The sequence below is a fragment of the Rhipicephalus sanguineus genome, chromosome 5 (assembly GCF_013339695.2).
Source record: "Rhipicephalus sanguineus isolate Rsan-2018 chromosome 5, BIME_Rsan_1.4, whole genome shotgun sequence".
NCBI lineage: Eukaryota > Metazoa > Arthropoda > Arachnida > Ixodida > Ixodidae > Rhipicephalus > Rhipicephalus sanguineus.
The window spans coordinates 143181526-143208724 of NC_051180.1; the positions used below are offsets into that span (position 1 = coordinate 143181526).

General features: G+C 45.6%; 1 protein-coding gene across 4 annotated transcripts in view; it reads left to right on the forward strand.

The window, feature by feature from the left end:
- The window catches only part of LOC119394292 (homeobox protein Hox-A1), a 166536-nt gene that overhangs the window by 24282 nt on the left and 115055 nt on the right, over nt 1-27199 (forward strand). For 3 of the 4 annotated variants that reach the window (XM_049415737.1, XM_049415736.1, XM_037661573.2), the window contains exon 1: nt 7536-8739. In XM_049415737.1, coding sequence (XP_049271694.1) covers nt 7920-8739 — 820 coding nt within the window. In that variant the 5' untranslated portion in view covers nt 7536-7919. Of the gene's footprint in view, nt 1-7535; nt 8740-27199 lie in introns of those variants that run through there. The other variant, XM_049415738.1, reaches the window with a different exon arrangement.

Here is a 27199-nt window from a genome sequence, read left to right on the forward strand (position 1 = left end):
GCACTAGAGGCTTTTCTCGTGTGCCTTCGGTTGTCATACATATACTGTCACATAATGTAGGCCACGGCACCACCCCAGCAAAAAAAAATATATGCATATAATTCATATGCGTATTGTTTTGGAATGATAAACTATACTATATTAGCCTAGCATGAATACTTTTACTAAGTGATCTGCACAAGGTAATTAAGTTGCATCTGCATTGTAAATTACTACCGCATAAGACGCGTACCATCTTCTAACACGTGGCAGAGGTTACGGTATTACGCAGTTGTGTAGGAGTGTCTTTCGTGCACCCTGCTCCTTAAACATTTCCATCACGACGCAACGTAAAAACAGATATTACCGCTTTCGAAGTTCATTTCACCTCCTGCATATCGTAGCTGCGAAAAGTAATTTCTTTTGTCGTTTTTATCACATTGTATTCTTTATCCGAACATTATTATTCCGCGGCGTCCGAGCGAATGACCTGCTCTGTAGAAATCAATCATTTGGCAGCGCATTGTTTCGTGTTGATTGACGACAAACGTTGTCCGCATTTTCCCCCGATTTACTCGCGCAAATAAATCCGTAAGCGTGACCTGCACTGGGGAGAAAAAAACGAAAAAACGTGGAGTAATACTTTGTGGATTAGAATATGATTTGCATCTCTCTCGCTGCCTCTCCTTCTCTCCCAAAATGTTCATCTGTACGGTCGTAAACCCGCAGCATTCACACATGCTCTGTCATCTTCCTTCTCTCAACAATTCATTGAGGACAATAGGGCAGCGTCTATGGACAAACAGTGCAATCTACTCCGAAATGTATACAAAGAATGGATGGCGAATTTACAATGGTTCCTGTTTCTAGCGCTCTCGGCCAGTTCGCGGCCGGCAAATGAGGTCAGGAGTATATCGAATGAATATGTCCGCGTCAGAATTAATTGGCGGGATTTCATTTTACCAAACCGTTCTATGTAATACGGGACATGCAGCTTACTTATTACCTGGCAACAAACAGTCTTTGGATTAACTTTTTTTCGTGGTTGCAACAGATTTACCATCGCGAGTTCTTGTCAAGTTTGTCAATATAGTTCTTTTTTGGTTTACGCGAAAAATATGCTTCAATTCGTAGAAGTAGAAAACGAATGCCGCCTAATTACTCTTTACGGAACGCTCACTGAATCTTCACTGTGAAATCGTATTTTGGCAGTTGAGACACCTTATACGTGTTAGACAACACATAAATAACAGCCGCAGTCTTTTATGAAAATTAATTCTAAACGTCCATTGGTCCTCCCTAGACTAGTCCACTTTGTGTAGACGGAAACTCACCCATTTGGCTATTTGATGCCTGTATACAAAGGTCGCATATAAATACTAAATTCGTCAGCATACCTGTTTCATTTGTTGGCGTGGAGTATACATGATTGAAGTTGTACATTTCCAGGGGTTTTCGTGCAGGAAGTGTATAGGTACTATAAGTGTCGGTCTATCCATTGCAAAATTGAACTTGACATCCAGTTTCATCGCAATAGATAGTCAATTGCGGTTGGTAGAATAAGTCCAAAACATAATGTACAAACCGATTTTTGTAATGGAAAAGGTAAAATGGTTATGCAAGACAGAGACACCCAAAGCAAAGCTACATAGGGAAGCCAGATACACACAGGAGATGTTTTGACCCCTCCGATCCCCACAACGTCCCCCCAAGAGGACCTAGGCATACGCGCAATGTTTCTTTATGGGTATATGTTGACATATATGTTGTGCCTGTAACTTCACCTCCCCCCCCCCTTACTCCACTTCTAATTCTCATTTGGTAAATTTCCCCCGAAAACTGCAGACCCTCGAAAAAACGCCAGGCCTGCGCTGAAACCGCAGCACAGTCACAGCGAAAGCTGGAAGAGCGGCGTTTCTAGAGCCCGTTAAGCTCTCTTGGGGCTACAATACAAGTACAATAGAAAGGTACCCACTACGCCACAAATCAAAATTTTTGTGAAGTTGGGAAGCACCCACTAAGCCATTATTCGTCATTCTATGGAGAAGCGAGGCACCAGCTACACGTCTGGAAGGCATTATGTGCACTTTGTTGATGTGACGACTGATGACGATGAAGAATTATGGCTCAGCCCTTTGTAATGGGTTGGAATCTTTAAACGGCCCACCAGTTATGTAATTTGCGTTGTGTGACGCCCGGTCGCTATTTCCCTCTCCCGTCTTGCTGTATACGTTGACGTGGAAGAGAGACGGGGGGGGGGGGGGGGGGGCGAAGAACTTTATTGAGACCCCGAGGTAATGAATCATGCGCTTATGGGCTTCCTTGGCAACCAATACAAGTGCACTTGCGAGGAACCCACTACGCTATAAATCATTGTAATCTTACTGAGACCCCGAGGAAGTGGATCATGCGCTTATGGGCTTCCTTGGCAACCAATACAAGTGCACTTGCGAGGAACCCACTACGCTATAAATAATTGTAATTTTTTAGAAGTAGGGCAGCAGGCACTGTGCCATTTTTCGTCATTCTACAGAGAGCGTTGGTACCTGCTAAACGCATGTAAGGGATTATGCGCACTTTGTTGAGTCTGCGCCTAATGACGATGAAGAATTATGGCAGAGCCCTTTTGTAATGGGTTGGAAGCATTCAACAACCTACTCGTTGCGCGATTCGCAATTGTTTGACGCCTGGTTACAGAATTCGCGTTGTGCGACGCTTGGTGCTTATTTTAATCTTCTACCACGCTATATTGCATATGCTAATGTGGTTCCTTGCCGACATGAAGCTTGTATAGCACCTTTTTGCAAAGCAGTTTCAAGCACCGGCATGGCTCAGAGGTTGAATACTGGGCTCCCACGCAGAGGGCCCAGGTTCGAACCTCGTTCCATCCTGGAATTTTTTTCTTATTTAGTTTTTTTTCTTATTTCGAGCGATACTGGTTACGGACACCGGCGGCGGCGGCGGCGGCGGCGGCGGCGGCGGCGGACAACTACGGCGCCAAAAACGGCCGGAGAAATGATCTCATAACAGCTTTCGCTGTAAAATATCTTCAGCGCAAACAGACTATACGAAAAGAGATACAAAAACAGGACGCAGTTGACTTTTTGACAGGCTTCGCGTAATTTTCCCACTATGTGAGCAAGTATATATTTGTGACTTCGTGTGATTAAACATCCGGTTGAAAATCGCTTGTCCTGCTTTCTTTTTTAGGTCTGGAAACTTTGACAGAAATACCTGTGTTTTGTGTCTCTTTTCATGTTCGTCTGTTCGCGCTGAGGATCTCCTATGCCATGAACCAACCAGGCATTTCCAAGATTCTCCTAAAGAAATAAAGAACTGTGCGTGTAAAGTTTGCTGGCCTTAACAGGGATAAGCCGACTGAAGAGTTCAAACAAAACATGTGCGAAATCCATCTGGAGTGCGCGCGTTCGTGGCTGCCCACCACGCTTGTCCAATCACTCAGTGACGTCATTTGACGGCGCACGTTTTCCGCCCATGTGTTTCAGTGGTAACCCTGCATTATACCGCTGGTAGGGTGCCGTAGGCGTTACAAAAGTCTTGATGTTGGGCCGAAAAGCACAACTGGCAACAAGACCTTGCTTGCTGCACTAAAACCAATTCGAGTCACGAAAACATACTCCGCAGAACTAAGCAAACTTATAGCTGCTCCTTCGTATCGCGGTTAAACATGCACTTGAATTAAGCTAGATAGAAGCTCACAACTATATACAACAAAAGCAATATTCTTCTGTAAGCAAAGTAGAAACGACTTAGTGAGACAGCTATGTAAGCTGTGGAATCTGAAGAGGTGCGCCAGTGACACTTCATAAACAGTGAGGACAAAGTAGTGTTCCGAACCTACACATGTTCACGATTGTGAAAAAGAAAAAAAAGAAGAAATGCTTTTAAACACTATAAGTGGACGTCCTTTCAAGTTGCGAGATAGGCAATACGTCTTACAAGTTCAGTACTATAAGATATGGTTCCAAAGTAACTCCTCAATCTGTCATTCAATGTGACCAAGAGGACCGATTGTTAAACATGAATATGCATAATATATGTTCATCCACCTCTCCACACCCGGATGAGAGATAACGCGGTTTAAGACGCACGGGAAACTGTTTCCGTAAACAGTATAATTCCATAGAGAAGGGAAGAACAGTTTTTAAAAGTTAAGAGCAATGGTAACTCGTTTTAATTACGGCTATAAACAATGATGTAGCCTAAGTACGGAGGGCTGTCGTCCTCTCGTCCATGTGTGCGAACAAGAACACATTGTTAAGAAAAAGGATCTAACCTCGGTGTAACATATAGCTCCACGATCACGCGAACGCGATTAGCAGCGTGCTTTAGCTCGATTCTTTTCTTTTGTCAAGATCTAGAATTCACGACCGGATGACCCTGGTAATTAGGTATATAGCTGGTGCGTCGCTTCGCAAAGCCAGATAAGGAAAGGAATGCGTGAATTGGAATAGATTTGCAAGCGAATGCCTCAATGATGCAATCTCATTATAATACACTTCCCATGACGCACAAATTGAGCATTAGATAGAATATTTATATTGCGTTGGAATAATGAAACGCTTATCTTCGCTATTTTTTTTTACTGTGTTGCGAACGTCAATGGTGCTCTGGCTGCGTTATCGCCACGATCGACCGGTCGTGAGTGAAAGATAACAAACAAACGGAATGGAGCGAAACGAATTCTTGCATCACAAAAAAGAAAACACAGAACGCCCGCAACGGCGCGAATGATTGCAGCGAGTGGAGCAGCAGCAGCCGCAGGGCACCCACCGCGTAAGCAGAGATAGACAGATGAAGCGAGAGGCGAGGAGGGTGTAAGAGAGATAGAGAGAGAGAGCAGGCGGTGAGGGAGAGGGAAGACGAGACAAGCCGTCGTCTGGCGCTCCATCACCTCGGGTTTCGAAATATCGCACGCAGAATTAGCCGAGCGTTTGCCGCCGCATGATTGATACGTTCGCAACGCTGCATAATCGCGAGCACGGAATGACAAAAGGCGCGCTGCTGAGTCTCTCGCGAGAGCTCCGCGAGCTGTCGTCCGCTGGCTCGGCAACGCAGACGCGCCGGCCTCGACCGTAGTATAGTTCGCCGGCCGCATGTTACAGGCTCGGGATTTGCTCCGCTAAGAGAAGCGGGCGTTGGCGTAATGCTGCTTCGGCGCTGTAGGGCAATGATGTATGTACGTACGTACACTGCTTCTCATAATGTGCTTCTCACAATGACCTGCCTTTGGTCCCTGCCTTTCTGAGGATAACGGTGGGAAGTAAACAGTTCTTGGAATGCAACACCAGAGGTCTTCGGCAGCCATTATACCGTCAAAAAGCTGCATGGCCTTGCAATCCTGCGCTTTAAACAATGTTGGGAGAGGTCCAACTCAGTACAGATACTGGGAAGACATGGCGCCCCCCTTGGCTGTTTAAGGGGGGGGGGGGGGGGGATTATCCCCCTCAGCCCCCCCCCCCTTGGTTGTACCCCAGTCTCATGGGCTCATTTAGTGATGTTTTGAGCGAGCGGACTTCCTCACTGTAGCGTCACTCGCAGGCTGTCACGTGGGTGACGCTTAGCGACACTCGTCGCCGAACGCACTCTGAAACGAGTGTTCGGCGAACTTACTTCGCTGCGTCGAAGTGTGTACTCGTAGCATATGGCTAATAAATAGAGTAATCTGGGTCGCTGGATGTTTAGACCATCGTTTTTGTTATTGGGACAGCGGCTGATAGACAAAATAAACAGCATGATCGTTAGACCATCGTTTTTGTTATTGCGAATTGTTATTACGCCAGAAAGCCAACTACACTATTGAAAAATATCGATTGTGCTCGATCTCACGCCCTTATAGAGCCGCGGTCGCCGGGGCCATGCCAATTTACATGCCGTTTTACGCACGGCCCTTGACGATCGATTATGTTAATGTGATTACAGCGATCTACTTCATTCGCGATGAAGATTATTGTAAATGCTGTCTACAGCTAAAGCACACAATTACGTAACGAGCATTACGTAAAATAAGAGACGTATTAATAGTGAAGCTTATTTCAGGCAAAATATGCAGTTGCCAAGGGGACCAGCAAAAGGGGGGAAAGCACAGAGAGGGAGAGAGAGAAAGCCTGACAGGGCGCCTGCCCCCCAGAACAGGTGTGCCTACGTTTTAAACTATACGGCATCAATACCTCCAATTCCAAAGGACACTTTTCTTTTTCGGTTTTTGTACGTGCTAGCAGCGCGCCACCGAAGTGACATATAGTTCATGCGCTAAAAATGGCGCTGAATTTGGCCTTGTTACGGGGCATTAATTTATGCGTAGGCTAAACCATAAGCCTGTTTACGATGCATGCACTCCAAACCATGTTGGCGAAAACCTCTCACGCTGTATTTGCCCTTAAAATTAAACTTCTAGCCAGTCCGGTTGCTCCACATATCATTATAGCGAAGCCGCGGCCTGGACCGATGATAAGGAAAACTGAGCCAATTCGTAGTTATTAAGTGTTTGATATTATATACAACTCGTTCGTTACTACACACACTTTCGCAACACAAAGCGACGGCGATTCGCACCAATGCCTAGCAAAAGCAGTGAGCTAGCGATCAGCGTATGATTGATGAAGTAAAGCATAGACACGAATTTTCTATCCGAGAAAACCAATCACGGGAGACCGAGAGGGTGCAAATATTGGAGCAGGCTTGTAGCTGCAATCTTCCGCGGATTTTCTTCTGTATTAGAAATTCTGCAAACGATTGTTACTATGCCACATGGCAAGCTGATAAACATAATTTACATACTGATAATAAAGTGCAGCACATGCAGTGAGAGAAAATGATGTTATGGACAGAAAAGGCGTTTTCTATACTACCGTCGCTCTCGAATAGACGACATCAATTGATAGACTTCATTTATTCTGTATTAAATACTATAAATGCGTGGTCCAGCATAAGCACCACAACTTCTCAGCTGAAGCACAATACAGTACAGTACACGCTTCGTCTGGAAACACATCCTTCGTTAGCCTCATTACGGACTGAATCGGCCGCTGATCGCCCTCTTTTGTCGCGACGCCGCACGACCCACGGGAAGCCGTCTCGGGACACCCTACTTGCTGTTAGCGGAGCCGTTAGCTCTTCCGGAAGCCGTGATGGATAGCGGCCGAGACCCCGAAGAGCAGGCGGGGATCGCGGTTCTCGCCATGTCCCGAGGCGGCGGGAGTACACGGAATCCCTCGGAAACGACGACGTCCGCACTAGGTTAACCCTCCCGTCCGGTCGATGGCTCGCTTCGATTGCCGCTCCTCGGTTCACCTGGCCTTTCGTTTCTTCTTACCTGACCAAAAAACTACAAGGTTGCTCAGGACGGCCGCCACTAGAGAGCGAACGACGCGCGCGGGCGATAGATGGCGCTGGCGGGCGAAAGAGGAGGCGGTGTCGCCGGCAGAGGCGGCGTCCCGGCGGCGTGGCCCGTCTTGCGTCCGCCCTCCGCTCCTCCCCGATTGATCGCGCGGCGCGCGGTGCGGCACGCTCGCGCGCCAGTCGGCTATAAAAAAATGGCCAGGCAAGAGCGCGTAGCGCGCGACTCGGCCCGCGCCCTCCGCTAGAGCCGCACACACAGGCCATGTGTGTCCACAGGTAGTCGTCGCGCCGTTTCCATGGCGACGCGCCGTGTTGTCGTCGCTCGGGGTGTGCAGGCCCCCCGCCGGCCCGCGCGGAGCAGCGCCAGTGAGCAGTGAGAGTTGCAGCCGCGTACGACGCGCGCAACAGTGGAAGCAGCCACGCGGGGGCCCTGGGCCCCGCCGCTCGCGCATGGGGCAGCAGCAGCAGCAGCCGGTGTCACGTGACGATCAGCGGCCGAACAACGACGACGACGTCTGAAAGCAAAAAAGAGCGTTAAAGCCCGTGTAATTTCCCCCACCCCAGCATCCCCCTCCACGATGAACTCCAATGTGGTGTACGCGAGCATGTGTCACAACGGCGACGGCGCCTCGGCGCCCTACGCTTCTTCGGCGCAGCACTACGACCTGGCGGCGCAGGTGTACTTCCCGGCGGCGCCGGCGGAGAGCGCGTACGGACCTCCCGCGGCCATCTCGTTCCCGGGGGACCCGCGGACGCCGCCGCTGCACGGCGACCCTTCGTCTCTCGGTCACCACCCGCACCACCATCAGATCATCAACGACAACAACGGACTCAGTTACACCAACCTGGACCAGCAGGCAGCCGCAGCTGCGGCGGCGGCCGCGGCCGCCGCCGCGGGCTACCACCTGCACGGCGGGGCGCCCGCCGGGGCGCACCGCGGTGGCTACGGTTCTCCGGGCGGCGCCAGCCCTCGGCCCGCACCGACCACGGCGACCACGGGCTTTCCGTACCGGGGCGCGGGCGGCCTGGAGTACGCGCACATGGAACCCGTGGCCGGAGTGCACCATGCGGCCACGCCGGGAGACCACCACATGTCGCCCGGGGAGCGGGCCGGCATGCACCACGCGTCGGCGGCCGGCTACCCGGCCAGCGCTTACCTCGACCCGCTGACGCTGACCACGCAGAGGCGCAATGGCTACGGCGGGCCCTACGACGGCTACGAGCAGGCGGTGCGTGACAGTTGCCAGCACAACGGCGCCGCGGCGGCTGCGGCCGCGGCCGCCGCTTACCAGGCCTCGTCGCACGCGCTGGCGGCGCGCTCCGGACTGTCGCCGCCGAAGCCCGCACCGGTGCCCACCTACAAATGGATGCAAGTCAAGCGCAACGTGCCCAAGCCGCGTAAGTGTCCGATCCTCTCCTCTCGCGATGCGTAGTGAGACGCCGGCGGCTACGGAGCCGCGGTTTATAAGAGACAGCCGGCCGCGCTGTCAACTTATCTCCTCGGGCAATCTCGCTCGTTGCAACCGTGTGATTGACACTGACGGTCGGCGATGGAAGGGTGGGTGGGAGGGGTGCATCGTTTCCCCCTGGTCGGGGTGGCTCTCGATTTCTGGGTATCATTGTTGTTCCGCGCCATGCATATGCCATCTGCGCTGTTGACTCCGTCTCGCGGCACGTCACACAGCAGAACGCGTACATACGACGCCCGCCATTATGGCTTCTGGGCTCCCACGGCGCCGATTCTCGATGGTGTGCTTATCCAGAATACGATCGGACGGACCGTCACGGGAAGATCCGAGACCATTGTGTAGAGGCTAATCGATCTTTCGAGCCGGACGAAGTGTTGGGTTCGTATGAGCGTGGGTGCAGGAGATCGACTTTTACAAAGATACGTGAAGTACAATTTGCCAGCTTTCTATATCAAAAAGAAGTGAGAGAAAGCATGATCCCGGGGGTGCAGTTCGATGCGTAGATCAGTTACCGCGCTCAGTTATTCAAAATAGCGACGCTGAACCATTCTGGCCAACGCGGAAGTGTAATCGTGACGCGTATATGTAACTGGAGCAGTCATTAACAATTGCTTGAGCTTTTTGTTGCGGAGCCGCATCACAATATGCGTTTGTTTTTTGTGTGTACGGCGCGATTCAGGATTCTACGTAGCGTGTTTCATATACGCGCCCTATGTCGCTAAACAGAAAGGAATAACTGAGCCACTGTCTTTTTTTTTTTTTTTCTATAGTGAGCTAACTGCTCCACCGTGAAGAAAACCCCTTTCTTGCGCTGAACGGGACGCATTTCATTTTATGTAGCACTGTGTATTTGCGCGAAAAGTCGCTTTCTTAGCCTTACGAGGGAGCCGTTTTCGCGATGATTTATCGTCTTGATGAATGGGGTGTTGTCTCGCGAAATGTCTTTGTAGGCCCTTTTCTGCTGCTTGTTTATACTTTCGAAGTCAGTGCGCTGCGGGAAAGTGGTGTAACGTTGGAACTAGCGGCACAGCACTTTTATACGTAACTTTTTGTCCCGAATAAACGTTTACAATGAGATAGACTTCTGCGAAGGAATTCCCGCGTCGAGCCTTGTATAGTTAATGACTTGCTTCAATTCAGAAAATAATCCGACTGCTGAAAGAGAAGGGAGGTTTGAATATTTGTTTATTGAATATATTAGGTAACTGCTGTAACTAATTACCATGTAGCTATCTATGATGTGATTTCTGTTGACCGGTCATTTGAAATTGATCAAATCACGTCACAAATGACGTAAGCGCCTCGTATGTGTGCACATGCTCAGACGTCGTAATGCGCACGCTGTAGGCTTTAGGTCGAAAAAAAAATATATTAAACAGGCTTATCATAATCGAGCTGTCGGCATAACCAGTTTCTCCATCTAGAACAAGTATCACACAAACGATATGGCGTACTTATTATAACAGCATTTTTTGAAATTTTATGGTTTGGACTTGCGTAAATTTCATACTGTTAAATGCTACCGCGCTTGATTGCAAAGCGCGTTTTCCTATTTTAATCAACCCATGTACTAAATTTGTTTATATTTCAAACGTCCGCAGCCTATAAAAGAGATATCGCGCTCACCGTGATTAAAAAAAAAAAACCAAAGATATAGCTTCATTTCGGAGGTATTTAACTTAATGACCTCTGCAACAATATTTCTTCGTAATGCCTTTTTTTTATTTGGTATGAATTTTCAATGTACTAAATGCAAAAAAAAGTGTGTCGAAAGAAATAAAGACGTTCAGGAACAATGTCAAGAAAGCTTTTCTTGAAACATGCTCAAAAAAAGAGAAATAATTATGCAGTGATACCGAGAGATTTTTGCCGCATAAGAAATAGGGATTCTCCGAAACAAGCTTTTAAACAAGAACCTTCTTCATTTAGCTCTTTGCCATCTTGTATTGCAGATCGGCTTGACGTCACATAAAAAACACAGGCGTTGACGTCGCATTGTGATATGGCATATAGCTTCACACTGAGGCTCTATTCCAAAGGCATGTGCACTGCAGGATGAACGCCGAAACGCGAAGTGAACTCGCTGAGTGCACGCGTGGCTGACCCTTAATATTACACAAACATTCCTTATATTCAGTGTAAGGTAAAGATGCTATTGAGTTTATACGGTCTTGGTTAACACCGATGACTTGACTATGCCACTTCACTCCTGCATACGAAGCGCTGCTCAATACGTACATAATGTCCCGTACTCACCAAATGGCTCTTATACGTCAGAAGTATTCGAAATAGCATATGCCAGAAAACCACGTAACCGCATATAGCGGAAGCGGCATGACTAATGGCGTACGCCGCTTGCGGAGAGGAATGCATGGTCTGCAAATTATAGGTGTCACTTCATCGAAATTTTCCTCCCACGTATATACACACAACTTTCTAATGATTACGGAACGTTGATAACACAACAAATGCGAATTTCACCTCTATTACAGCGTAATGCTTATAATAGTAGCTAGCGACTGCATAGGCTGCAATACCAACTACAGGTTGGAACATTTCATTCGAGGTTGTGTTCCCAGGCAAAGCGAGAATATATGCCTTTCTCAAACATTTGGCGTCCCGCAAACATACCCGTGCTCGTATACGTTTAAGTGGATTAATTATCATAGAATCATTGTACGCTATTCATGCACATCGCTTTTGATCTCTTTTCAAAACTACCGAGCGATTACGTTCACTCTTCAATGCCATGTCGAATGCACGAAGAACTGTTTTGAAGTGCTATACAAGGCTCCGAGAAAATTGCCACTGTTTTGATATAGCGCTGTTACGTCTCTAGGTGAAGAAGAACCGTGAAGCGTATTCCGAATACCGCGAAATGGCACGAAAATATAAGACGCATCGTCAGCGGGGCAACAGATCACACGATGGTTTATTACACAGCTTTAGAACAGCGTTGGCAGCCAAACGTAAACGCATTAGGTACATAAGCGCGTCGCCGTTATTGCGCATTTTTCCGTGCGTCATTTTGTTTCTGCTGTTTACGCGTACGCTGTGTTAACTTGCGTTGTATGACAAGCTAAACGAACGAAATGTTTACGAATGTGCTAAAATGATACCGTCGTCGAACATAGCGGCACCCTTGTCTCCGCATAAGCGAGAATTTGCCTATAACAGTATAAGCTCTCGCTATGTTGTCGATCGCCGATAACTGTTCAGATGATTTTTCGCTCGCTTTAGACTCACATGTAACGGCATTTACGGGTGGTTTCTGATATCGTTCCCGTGATTCCGCGGTGTTCGTATAGGCATAATGAGACGCGTCCGCAATTGTTGCAAATCGATTCTCTTGGCTTGGACAGGCCTCGCACGAGGCATGACGAGCGGCGCCCTGTTTACAGCGCCGTCTTTAAGACCGAGTTCCCAAGCGTCAAACTAAATGTCTTGAATTGACGCGCATAACGTACGCTCCGCATATGTGCTTGCTCTTTGCTTACGTAACGTGACGGACAGTTGTTCTAAAGCTGCCTATTTTAATCTGTGTGTTTACGCACAGAAATACAGTCTTTACCATATCAAAATTGACAATACGAAGCGGATATAAAACCTGGCTATATTTGGCAAATTCGTTCATGGCTAACAACGGTGCACTGAAGGCAAGTTGTGTCTACGCTTTCCTTCGTCACAGTTTCAGTGCGTTGTTAAGAACCACGGAGTTGACGAGAAATAGCTACTGTGTTCACCTGTATACACGTGGAGACACTGACGTGTGGACAAAATTTACCTTGTTTGTACGTTCACGACGTAATATAGTATTCAGAAGGACGGTGATTCGTGCTGGTTCATAATATATAACTTCTAATGTGAAAATGTCCGCGCAAACCGGGACATATATACCATAGAGAGGAGACGGGACAAGCACTGGTGCTGGCTAACTACTGCTTTATTCCTCTTACGTGCCAACTCATAAAACGCCAGAAACCACATAACTTTCCATGCGAACGTGCAACAGGAAGAGAGAGAAGTGTCGAAGCAACTCAATAGCCAGTTAACGAATACGCACATACATGAAATCACATTCGGCTGAGTACACGTTGAAGGAAGTGTCAACGATAGCAACGTCTGCTTTCTTGCTTTTGTCTTGGTTTTGTCGAAAATTGCCGTCCCAGCGAATTGCGGAGCACAGTTGCAACCAGAGTTTATACGGGCAATACATGTAAAACTGCGAAAAACGCGGAATGTACTCCGTGCCCTCGGGAAAATATATGAGCTTCAGCATCCTGCGTGCAGTTGGCTAGCGTTTAGCAGGCTATAGACCAGAATTTTTTTTAGTTTGTAGAGGGCCGCTTATATCTTTGGCCGGAGCTGTTGGTCAGCTGATGCGAACGACTATACGATATATCTAACGTGTCCGTACGGGAGCTGATGGCGAGTCATCAGCTGCTGCGTATAACTACATGTGATGGTCGCGCCTACAGGTGATAACTGGCGAAAAGATTATTTAGAACTTCGTCGATTTATATACGTTCCCGTGTCGCACGAGTTCCCGGTGCCAATGTCCCCGATATCGTTACCAAGTGAAACTGCAGCGCGATGTTTTAGTGAATTCGGATTGTACGTTTTCTCGGTTGATACGTTTTGTTCCCGCATTTATTTTTCAAAAACGTGCGAATGAGTTTCTACATATACTTGAGCAAAGCTTGGGTCTGAGCACAAAAAGAAAAAAAAAACCGGCTGAATCCACAAAACTTCTCTTTTGTAAGTGCTTTTCTGCTATTGGTCAGCCGGCTTCTCTAAAATGATATGTCCAGCATTAGGATTGGCTGCATGTACTATTATCTTACGATAAATTTTTAGCGTAAGACGTTTTTGTAAACGCCCATGTTCAAAAATGTACGATGCGGGCTTATGTACAATACGAGCCCATGGCTAATATACAAAGTTTGCGATTCCGCACGTTTGGTACAAGATTTTATCAAGAATAAATCAAAGCTATAGAGGCCCGTGTTTTTAGATATAAGTCCACGTTAAAGAATTCCAGGAGGTGGAAATTTCCAGAGCAGGACGTACCTCATAACCGTATCATGGTTTTGTCGCGTAAAACCCCTGAAATTGTTAGTACAGAGAGCGAGTGCTATTGGCTTCAAGAGTTATGGACGTCGCGAAGCTGAATAATTAAAATTCCACTTCGTGCACGAAATAAGCCTGGCGAAAGACTAATATTCTTCATTTACCAGCGTCAAGAAAAAAAAACATAATGATAAGAACAGAGACACGAGGCGTGTACCAGGAGCTAGCAGGCTGTCGGCATTTTGCTCGGCAAAGCGAAGATGACGTCTTCAAAGCGCGATATATACTTTTCGTCCCGCATACGTGGACGTGTGTACTGCATATATACCAGCGCATGCCGAGAGCTGCGTGCGACGTCGCATCCGCTAAAAGTTGTGCTTCCAGGAAAAAGCCTTCAATTCTCAGATGCTTATGAATACCCCACTGCCATTGCATTGTTATAAGGCGCGCGGAGCAAACGCGTGAGGCCTTTAGATGTTCTTGTTTTCACCTCTCGATATCGTCACAGGGCTCGAATTCCGAGAAACGGGCCCATGGCTCATTTCTAAATCAGAAAGTATAAAGCTCTTCCTCCGTTCTGTTTGTTTTGTTCCTTTTCGAAATGGCTTTTGACCAATCTCCAGTCGGTAACGGAACTGACGTCATTATACTTGCCGGCAGCTGAATAACGGACGCTGCTCAGGAAGAAAGACTGTATCTGAGGCATGTTTCTAGAGGCTCGCGTAATTTTATTTGCTTCATTTTTTTAAATACTGCGAACAAGTAGGAGGTGGGCACCTGTAGCTTCTAGATTTTTTCTTCTGTTGATGCAAGAACGTGAATCGTAGATCTGGCTTAAATAAAAAAAAAATATGTTCTTTCAATCTTTGGTGCTGGCGTATACCGAGTCTTGCTAATTCCACCCTCTGCCAAAACGAACCAATCTTTTGGTCATGACTTGAAAGTGAACGCGAATGTTCTTTTGAAGAAAATGTACTGAAGCTAATGCTTCCTTATATTTTGCTTATGACATGCGGACGTGCCGTTTCACTAAAGTTTAAACTGGTGCTAGCCAAACGGCACAGTTATGTTGTTTCGCAGTCAGCGTTTAACACAAATGTCATTTATAATTACGAGAACGGAAATCTGGGCGAGTTTGTAAGAATTCATCAAATACTGCGAACAAGTAGGAGGTGGGCACCTGTAGAAAACGCTTCTAGATTTTTTTTTTTTTTTTCTGTTGAAGTTTGAAGTTAGCGCTCGTCTCGTGTTTATGCTCCTGCATGGCTTGTGTCCCCGTATTTTTTTGCGCTACCTGCTCTGTGACGACATTTATAAATTTAACTTCTAATCTTTAATAGAAGACAAGAGCGTAACATTTTCCACAAGGTGGTTCAACGACTCAGTGTGTACCCGTAAATAAACGGCGCATCGATTGAGCTGTTCATGGACATCGCATGTGAAAATGTGCTCTTATTGATTACGATAGAAGTACATGCATACATGCCCTGCGTTCATTCAGTACGCTCCAAACTTTGCTCAGTCGGTGTTTTCCGCACGATTCTGCAGCCTCGCCAATGCTGCACTTATTTATTCGCTGAAAGTCCGCAAAACCCATGCGTATTGCGAGTGAGTTAGCGCCAGTAATTTAAATCTTCAGAAAGGGCAAGGAGCGAAGATTATCGGCTACATAAACGTTCCCAGAGCGTTGTCCAAGCTCAAGGCATGCTTTAGCGCGCATCAAGTGACAGTCTATCACAGGGTGCAAATATAAGCTATTGCCTTTAGCCAAAGAGAGACCCTATACTGTTGTTATATCTACTGTGTGTGATAAAAGGGGTGATACATCGCTTCTGCTCTCGATTCCGTTATCTCGAAATTATTTTAGCGGAATTCTAAACAGTTACAAAGGGTGAGGGTGAGAGCAGTTTGCTGTAATATCTATATGTACAGCGATTTATCGGCTAGAAGCTGCACTGCTGCTTGCTATCTCGCTTATAATGAGCCGAGATAAGATACGATTGAGGTTCGCATGTGCCCCACAGCTGACCGTCTTGTTGACACCTGTTTGAAATGCCACGGAGGCGTGAGAAGAATGGAATGAAAAAGGTCAACGGTGCGCTAAAGTGCCTACGTATACAGTTCAAACCTTTTCACACGGGGTCTGCCAAGTGATCATTTTAACTGTACAAGCGATGCCCCGACAGCCTTTGAAAAGCTCCGAGTGTATAGAAAGTAATCGGCGTGATGGGGTTTACATAATCTGGGAGATAGATGACCGTAATACGATGGCGATTAAAACGCCATCGCACCTTACAAGCGATGACTGATCGTGACTACTATCTCTCTTTCTCTCTGTCTAGGTCTGCCTGCGCTACTCGTATGTAAGGGTTTTCAAATGTCATGCTGTAAATTAATTGTGACAAATACACGCTAAGACTCGACTCTAATGAAGGGTAGGGGCATATATCTGTCAGCTTGAAAAACTTATCCATCGCACGTACACTAAGCGACCGAAGAACAAATATCACTCGTGACTAGCACGCTTTTCGCTATATGCAAATGATTGCCATTGAAAATGTTTATAATCGTTATACCAAGAGAAGTACTGCTAACACATTGATCAACTTGAGCTATTTTAGATGTCGTCGGCATAGCGAAACAGCGAGCAGATATTTCTTGCGGTATTATTAAGAGTGTATACATATGCAAAAATGATTACGTATTTATCTAAATTTTAAAATATTTGTATATTGAATTTCTAAGTACGCAAGGCGCAGGTGTATATGCCTCGCCCTGTATAGTCGATATATGCCTTTCGTTTGTACAGATAAGTTTCTATCAAAGAACGAGCTCTATCATATCATTTGTGTTTGCTCGTTCACTTGTTAAACATGCAGACGTATTTCTCTCGCACGTCAGCGGCAAAGGAAATCTAGACCTGCTTAAATTACATGAAAAGAAAAAGGAAAGAAAACATTCGGACGTGAATAGCTGCTATTACGCTCAGCTCGCTCTAAAATGTAACTGTTTTTGGTCATCTATCAAATTTTCGAAAGATTAATAGAGAAATCAAATAGTACACAATAGCGCAAACGTTACACTTCCTCCAGGTATATGCGTTCGATTAGCGCCACTGCATCTACAATTTATGAATCACATTTTTGAATTACTGCTGTTAAAGTGCCTCATTATCTGATAATACTAGCATTTTACGGAGGTGGTGCTACACTTTGACTTAACGCGTGAGACTTAACAATTGTTGGTGCAACTTTATTGATGGCCGCATGGTTACTGACGCCTCCTTGAAAGTTTATATTTTCTTGGTTAGGGAACCGTGAACAGTCTCTTGCGGATGCGTCATTTCAGAGTACATGATTCTCGTTGAATGTGTTATATCTACGAGCGTGCGTTCCGCAGTTCCCAATACGTCGCAATGCCTCGTCTGAACACCGTTGTTCTTCCAGTCCGGCCTCATGGTATACATCCGCGTAGCGAAAAATTTCCGCCAACATTCACGGGCCCGAATTCGCGTAGATATATTAGTCCCTGAGTGGTCTTAGAAACATTTTGCAAATTATACATTAATTATTAGGCTGTGCTCACAATATTATCACGACTGACCGGCATTTTTTTTTTTTTTGTCCCTTAAGAGCATGTTTGGCACAACAACTATGTTTTGTTAGTACATGACCTGGTCGTTTGGGGCTGTCTTGTCTCTATACATGCCTGTACACAATTTTTGCGCAGAACCAGTTACAAAAGTATATTCGAACTGGCAGCCTGTTGCTTCACGTTCAAACCTGTATAGTCCGAGGTTTGCTGCTTGCTTGCCGAACAATGTAATTGCGTTACTTGACATCCAACGAAAGCACCATATGAATGTTTTAACTATACCACTTGACCCTAGTTTGCCGAATACTTAACATTTTTCTTGCAAAGTGGATTCATGAAACCTACATTTCCACTACTCGATCAGCATTCGAACAGTTAAAAGCAGGGGCGTAGCCAAGGGGGGGGTTGGGGGGGTTCAAACCCCCCCCGAAATTTTTCAGTTTTGCTTGCGTATATAGGCACGCACACATACAAACGCACGCACGAACATACATAAAGTATGGTCGAACCCCCCCCGAAAAAAATTTCTGGCTACGCCCCTGGTTAAAAGTGATCGTCCAGTCGCAAAACAGGACGAAATTCAAATAATTACAAGTATAAGAATTGATTGAATGTAAGCAATATACGAAGCGCATCATACGCTACAACGGAAACAAACCCGATTTTGTTTTTGCTGATATATCGTGATATAACACGTAAGCAACACTGCGACAAAATGAGGGACGTCACCATGCCACGCAAGAGTTGTTGCGTGGCATACCACACAACAATGATTGTTGTTGTGTGGCGGAAATACGCCCCAAATACTCCCCCTCCCCCCCCCCCCTTTTTTTACAGTCGACTTCGCTTTATACCCGCAACAAACTGATTTTCTGATCTTATCAAACACCTTGATAATGCCTAGATAAGCAGTGACGCTTCGGGAGCGCGGATTCTCTCGCAAACATCCGTTTATCAGTCGCATTCGTGGGCAGGGCTTCGATTCTCGGAAACACCGGTAGTCGCACTGAGTGGTCAGTGTACACAGTCCTGCGAGACAGGCGTGCCGAGATGGCCAATTTTCACGTCGGACGTCTCGTGCACCGACGTGAGGACGAGAGTGAAAACACAAAGGGACTCTTGCTACGCGCCGAATCAACCGTGTCAGACATACATACACACATACATACACACACTACATACATACACACACTCGCACACGCAGGCATGTAACAGGATGCCTGCAAGAGCAGCAGGCAATAGCGAATGCAAAACTTGATATTTTGTATTGTATGAAGGCGGGAAGGTCACTCTCCTCGGACAAAAGAAATTAATGGGGTCATGGCCAACAAGTGAAGCGTGAAAGCGTGTAATGAACGCTTTAGGAGAGTTTCTATAGAAGTTCAAATATCTTCAGAGAACTATCGTATATAGAAGCGTTGCACCAAAGAATTCTCCAAGCAACGCACCAAGTAATTCTTGCGTACACATTTCCGTGCCGTAGTTCGAGGTTTTCCGCGATGTACGCCTGAAATGCTCTTGAGCTCTTTTATTATAACTTTCAGTGTATAAGCTAAAGACGGTACAACGTACAGTACACTCTTAATTAGGTCCTGGTTAAATGCTGGCTATATCAATCAAGGAAACCAGACGAGAAATGTCCGGTTTCCCGGCTACATCCAGAACTTTAAGCGGGACCTGATTAAGAGTGTCTGCATATCTTAGATGCGCGTGACTACGGTTTGACTATGGAGATACAAATTTTTTAAAGAAGCTGTCAGGACGACCTTGTGAATTTCGGTGCGTTTCAATGTGTACAATGTGATTGTTTGAAATTTCTGAGAAATTTGCGCAAGCGCCATTTATGTTTTTCATATACCTTATTATTTATTACTTTTGGAGCGAGCATGTTTTTGAGGCGCGTAATATGGTTACCCGAAGAGGATTAGCCGGCATTTCACAACACGCAGTATCGCCAACGCACATACCTGCAACAGGGACGATACACGAGGTGAAACAATAAAGATGTCTTTATTATGCCACTGCAGCGATTACCCTTTGCCAGGGGAATTATCTCTCTTTTCCGGTCGGAGCAAAAATATAGTGCTCATCAGTTTTTATATACACAGCGAGGCAATTAATTCCCCACACTCAAGCGTATAATAACTGCGAAATGTTGAATATACAAAGCAATATTTGTTTAATATATGGCCAACTGTGGCAAAGTCGTTCAGCAGTGAAAAAATAAAAAGTGAACGAAGAAGTTTAGACGAATACACATCATTTAAATGGACACTAAAGAGCAAAACGATTTTTCTCGCATTAGTAAAGTAGTCCTCCACGATACCAAAAACACCACGCTTTCTGCGCGAAGACGCTTAATAAGCGAGAAAACGCGCAAAAAGAAAATACAGGTGGCGACGTCACCTTGGAATTCCCGCACCATTTGCCGTGACGTCACATATTTTTGACGGCGCCTGCTTGGGCATACGTAGTTCCTAATCGGTTAAATCGAAGTACATTGTCCTCTGAGGGGGCCAGAGACTTGACATAACGAGTTCGTGGAAATTTCGTCGAGCCAGTGGCGCCAAAATACGTTAAATGCTCTTTCAAGTCTTTTACGTCACGAATTACGAAGTTCGGCGTGAAATTTAAAAATGAGACTTTGAACTTGGTTTTCTCCTCTAATAATAAACCTATGGTGGTGAAATAAACTACTCAAGCGTTCTCCGAGCACACTTTATCAATCTAAACCAATTCATTGTTTCTCTTTAGTGTCCCTTTAACCATTACTCCATTACCCCCTAAACCAAGATAAATTTGTGTACTTCACGTGACACCAGCACTACAGTTGTTTCCTTTAATAAATTTCGTCGGAAGCTTTACGATTCGCACTGCACACCACTGTCGTGCGACGTGCAGTCATAATGGGCACTCTGTACTGTAAACAACACCGCCTTGTTTTTTTACGGCTTTGGTTATTGCACGCCGCCGCGCCAAAACGTATATATAGCAGCTGCGTTTCGAGTATTTCTCCGCTGCTGCTGCGGCTGCCGCTGCAAAAAGCCGCTGTCGCGCAAGACGCACACACACACGCGCGCGCGCTCTCACGGCGTCAACAGCGAGCTGCATGCGAGCAGGCAAGCGGCCGCGGCGTGCGACGGACGATTCTTCGCGCGCCTTGGCAACCTCCGGGCGCGGACATGTGTCGCTTGTCATTGCGCTGTCACATCCCCGCGCGAGGAACCTCGATATTGCGCCGTCGTGGCGGCGACTTGGCAACAATGCGCTCCGTTGGTACAACCCCGTGTATATGTATACGTGCGCGTCCTGCCAACGAACACCACCCTCCTCCTTTCCTCACGTCCTGCGTAGCCGTCATATAAGTCGGACGACTGTATTGACAGCGCGAGATGGAATCTAAAAAGAAAAAAAAAAAGAAACAAGAGCTTAGTTTTCAAGTTCTGATTTTGCGAGGCCTGTCGTCCGGAAGTGATCGTCGTAGGCTGTCTGCCTTCGTTGAAATGATATGTCTGTTGCATCAATGCCGGCTAGAATTTCCTCTAACAGAAATCATTCGATGTCGTGTAAGAACTCTCGATGTCATGTAAGAACTCTGTAAGAAACATGTCCCACGCGCTATGCGTGTGGGTGACGGTGCGTAACATAAGCATACATATAATTCCATAATGTCCAAAGCAGTTCCACGTCATTATATTGAATTAGGACGATCTGTCCGCCTGTAATTCTTCCGCACAGAGTATAAATATATACATTTCGACGAGAAGAGGTAAAGAAATAGTGTGCGGGGAGATATTATTAAAGTTGCGACTTCATTTCTACCGGACCTATATTTTATTTCAGAATTCGTTTATTGCATAGGGCCGATAACTCGCTCCAGCATGTCGCAAGCGCTATTATAAACAGATAAGGCGCCTAGCTTCCACTGCGTAAATCAGAACCTCTAGGTATCTAAAAACAGCCTTGCGTATATGATTACAGAGATAAGCAAGTCACTCAACGGTGTTATATATACCTGCATCTGTGCACGTATGTGTATACACATATACAGTATACGGATTCACGTGCTTCAGATTCTTTTGTATTTATCTTTGTTTTTCCTCTTGCACTACTTAGTGTGCGTGCGTGTGTTATATTTACGCGTGTGTGCGTATACATACCGCGTGCGTGCCTGAATAGGCGGCGTCTGATACGGGCCTTCTCATCTGCGCGGCGTCTTTGCGCTGTCCGCAGGATGGCACGGATCAGTGGTTTTATGACCGATCGGCGAACCACATGCGGACGCCTGTACATATGCACGCACAACAGGCGATGCGGTTGTGTAACTCGAACGTTATACGCGTGTGCGCAAGTGTTCGGTGTCACCTTTATATATATTTTTAGTTCTTTACACGCGCGGACCTATACGTGCATGCGCTTCTATAATGCACGCTCAGACGAGCGACCACAGGGGTCACGTACCGTCACCAGCATATACAGTCAGGGCGTGTGCTTTTCATTTCATTTTAGTCTTTTTCATTGGTTTCTAGGAATACGTATAGCTGCGTGTGGTCTTCTGTTTGGCATGGCAAAATAAGCCTTAGTTTAATCACAACACACTGATCGAAAGAGAGACAGGCAGGGCAAGGCAGTGAGGTTAACCATACGCACGTCTGGTTTACTACCCTACAAAGGGAGAGGTCTCTATTAGAGATGAAAGGAAATAGAGAAGAGAAAGACGTCAACATAGTCTCGTACACACTCGAATACGCACATCGAGTGTTCGAGTCTACTGCAGCGACACTTTAAGTACATATGAAGGCGTTGCTGTAGCAACACCTTCATGTAATGTACCCAGAGGCGTTGCTATGGCAACGCTTTCAATGCTTTCTGCGCCACCGACACACGCGCGGCCGTTGTTCAAGCATATGCGTTAGATATCGCCACACGCATTTCTCGCGTGTTCTATTCGAATGCAGCGTATACACATGATGTGGGAACAAAACGCTGTGCCGTTGCTGGAGCTCGCGTACTATGTGGGACAAAACGCACTGTGCAGAATTTTTTATTGTATCGTTGACGGGGAAAAATGAAATAGCAAATGGTAGACGGAGACAGGAAAACGAAAATATTTGTTGTTGTTGTTGTTGTTCTTCTTCTTCTTCTTCGAGAAACTCGGGCACTTCTTAACATTCCTTGTATATACTATATATAATACCGTCTCTCCATAACGTTTCATTCTATATTTGCAGCGTGCCGCGCAGGAAAACAATTTTTCGCTTAGAATCAGGCAGCAATTTGTCACCATGCGTATGCACAATACCCATTTGTGTGTATACCTTATACAGACCTTATAACACGCTTTCAGGAGGAGCCAGCAAATTTGGTAATTTATCTAGCCTCTGTTAATAGATCTAGCGTGGCCCGATAGTGGTCACTCGCTTTTATACATACACACACACACACACACACACACATATATATATATATATATATATATATATATATATATATATATATATATATATATATATATATATATATATATATATATATGTGTGTGTGTGTGTGTGTGTGTGTGTGCTAAATGAAAGGAGGGCACGACAGGTCCGGGTATTTTCTATATTGAATGAACTTGCAGGTAGCACGTTTTGAAAAGGAAAATTCCTTTACTAACGTTTTGGCCGTGGCACGGCTTCGTCAGATTTTTACTCTGACGAAGGAGGCCGTGCACGGCAGAAACGTATAGTAGCAGGCATTTTTCCTTTTCAAAATGTGCTACCTGCAAGTTCATTCAAAATATATATATATATAATATATATATATATATATATATATATATATATATATATATATTATATATATATATATATATATATATATATAATTCCCCTTTCTTCAGGATTAATAAGAAGGAGTACGTATGAATTGCTTTTTTATAGTGCATACTTCGGCCTCTCATTCATTTCTTTTAAGCCTTTATATGAAAACTGAATGCCCGTGAACGTATATGAGAGGGACCATTTAGTTTTGCGTCTGCGGCAGTGTGATGTATGGACGAAATTGATCGACTTTGTTTTATACAATGCAAAGCGCACATAATGTTCTTTTGTCCAATTACGTGCGTTATTCAAGGAGTATATATATGCAAGAGCTTGAAAACAAAAAACAGAAAAGTCTCTTGACACTCGCTCGATCCAAACGATCGGCAAATCGTAGACAGTTCGGCAAACTCGCATACACTCTAACACATGTAGTCATCCACAACACACTCGCACGTGCTCACAGAGTATCTGCGTGCGTTTGTGAACGCCTGTGAGAGTGTTGTACGACTGCGAGCGTGGGTGTGCGCGTATGTGAGAGTATGCCGAATTGTATTCCAACACGTTAGGGTGTATACTGTGAAAGGAACGTGCGCACAACGTTTCCGTTCCATAGTTGCGAGCGGCGACACGAGGTGTGACATTTCGTGAGGTCGTTTTGTGTTTCGCGCACTCTGCTGCACTTCTGACCTCGTCTCTTTCCTTTGTCTTCTTCAAGAAACGGCGAAATTTGAGGTTGAACCAACCTGTCATTCGAGTTATTATCACGCGTATACACTTGAAGACATAGAAGGCTTAGAAAAGTCGCAAAATTTCAAGTTCTTTTTCTGTTTCATGCGTTGCCTTCCTATTTACAAAAAAAAAAAAGCACCTTCCATTCTTTTTCTATTTCCCTATTTATTGTCGCATCTGTTGTTATTGTTGTTGCCCATACGTATGGTTTCGGGATACCTGGTCTTGTAGTTGCGTCAAAACTTTCCGTTTCTCAAATTTTGTAATGAAAACAGAAAGACCGAGAATAATCTGCGTTACGTCTGTGATGTAATATGCGCAGAGAAAAATGACAAGCGCACGCAGCTGCACAACTCTGGACTATTTGTCATTAGCATGTACCTGTCAGATATAACAAATTTTAAAAAGAAATTAACCAGGAAGACAATTCTGTCCAAATGGGGCAAAATATATATACAGAGAAAAGACAGACAAATGCGGATATATTTAATAAAAGCATGAACGTCTGTCAGGAAATACTAGAAACCATGGTGCTCGTTAAGGTTCGTGTTTGTCACCTTTAATTAAGTGCTGTGTCATGTTCAGTCCCGTTTACATGACTTTCTTTTTTCTTTTAGTTTGCTGAGCGATATTATTTTTCCGTAAAATTTATTATTCGCTGCAGTTTATTGTGCGCGGCGTTCCGTGTTCTAGGTGGTCTAATTTCCTGTAGCCTCGGATCATTTTTCAAACACAGGCCCATCCTAACTCTTTTTCTCACATTTTGAGCAACACGTCCTCTACGACCACGTGTCTGGGGTCAGAGCTGAGCATCTGACTAATAAAATAGCCGGCTATAATGCGCAGCTGCGTGGACTTGCCGTTTCGTAACGCCGCGAGCTTTTCCGGTGCATTTACGTGCATTTCAGATGCCGCCACACCGCATGTCGCTGTTCTATAAACGAAGACACGCGCTAAATTGTCTAAGCGCCGAGAAAAAATTGGTCGCTTCTTTTTCTTTTTTTCATTATTTTCTTGCGACGTGGTCTAGATTGCACTCACTGGGACAGAAACTCATTTTGCACGTCCCAATCTTACATTCACGTACTTATGGAGCCTCAGTCAAGTGTTGTTCACAGACGTCAATAATAATAATAAAAAGAAATCCAGGTAATGAGACATCAAGGGAGTGAAATGAACTGGAAACGAAATGTGGGGATGCGTTAAGCACGCCTTTCTCTTATAGACTTACGATGCCTACTTAAACATATTAATTCTCGGGTTGTAATAGTATAGTTGGTTACCTGCCACCGTGGTCTAGTGGTTATGGTGCTCCACTGATGACCCGAAGGTCGCGGGATCGAATCCCGGTCGCGGCGGCCGCATTTTCGGTGGAGGCAGGAAATCTTGAGGCCCGTGTACTTAGATTTAGTTGTGCGCTAAATAAACTCAAGGGGTCGAAATTTCGGGAGCCCTCCACTATGGCGTCCCTCATAATCATATCCCGGTTTCGGGACGTAAAACTCCGACAATTATTGTTATTAGTGTAGTTGAAATGGCATCAACGCCGAAACAGCGCTTGCGTAGCAAATCACAACGGCACTATAGTGCCTAAATTTTGCACAGTTTGATAAAGCTGTGAAAGAGAAAAATAAAAGCCTGAACAAGACGTAGGAATTAAGAAAAACTGGCAGGCGAATGTAAATTTATAGAATGCTGAACGGAAGAACATTTTGTCTTTCTATATATTTTTTTCTTTTTTTCTTTGGTAGGGGCGTTGGGTTGGGTGGAGAGTAGAGGGTATATGGTTCATGCGGGCGATATAGTTGACGCCTTTCGCCGTCACTAAATTTATCAGCCACGCAGAGTCTAATCGATAAGGCGATCGTTTGCGGGCTGGGCAGTGCACGCATGTGCACGCTCCCGCAAGCCGGATAAGGGAAGGCTTGCCGAACGTGCCTATGGGCGGCGAAGCGAAGGGTGCACTATGTAGTATATATATACTGCACGAATAGTGCAGAGAACCGAGTCGTCGGCGTTTTGTCATATACATCAATCGATCGGGTTTATATACACCCCCCCCCTTCACAACGTCGGGAGTTTCGATTTTAATACCCGGAACATCTATCCGTCCGTTATATACAGCCAGACGAAAAAGAAAAGCGCTCACATACGCGTATATAAATATCGATCCGAGTTCTGACGTCTCCCGCGACAGCGAATTGCATTATGTAGGAAACTCGACTTGTCAATATTTTATTGCTTCCGCTGTGGTGCGCGCGCTTCGATATATACGACGTGAATCGAATTGTTTCTCACTGCCCATAACCGTCGTGTGGGATTTAAAGGGACACTAAAAGTGAAATAATGAATCAGTTGATGCTTGTTAATTATCCTCTTAAATTTTTACTGTCACCAATTTCACCGTTACGGGTTCATTGATAAAAGAGCAAATCGAGGTCAAAGTTTTATAAGATAGCTTTTAAAACGATCTCACAACTTCTAATGTAGCCGGTATAGCCTTATCAGTATTGGTGTTCAGCCGCTAGGGTGGTCTAGTGGTTATCGCTCGACTGCTGACCCGAAGGTCGTGGGATCGAATCCCAGCCGCCGCGGTTGCTTTTGATTAACGCGAAATGCTGGAGGCCCGTGTACTTAGATTAGTGTGCGTATAAAGACCACCGAGATAGGCAGATTTCCGGAGCCCTTCCACTATGGCGTCCCTCATATCGTGGTTTGGTACGGGGTAAACACCCCAACGTAGTATTATTAATAGTGGGCGTGCGTAGTGTGACGGGTATGATGTGAAGTTAATGTGCCGAAAAATAAATGATCCTTGTTCGTTAAGTATACGCAGGTGTTTTCTTCCCCTACACATTTTTGACACAGTTGTGTTCGTACGAGCACAAAAAGGTGTCAGAGCACGGCCACCTGGTGTATTCGTTCTTTTGGCCTGCAAACTAACTTTGCCGCAGCAGAGGTGAAAACAAAACAGTTTTTTTTCTAGCGCATCCGGCCACTGAAATTATAGCACAACACCTCCCGATGCGAAAACCTTTTTAACATGCGCGCGAGGCGTTGTTGGCGGCTTTACAATAAATTATAATTTATCACTGTCATTTGCGACATGTCCTTGCCGCTCTGACGTTTAAGGCACACAAATTGAGACGTATCTTTCCTGGCGATATTTCAACTGCGCCGGGAAAAAGGCCG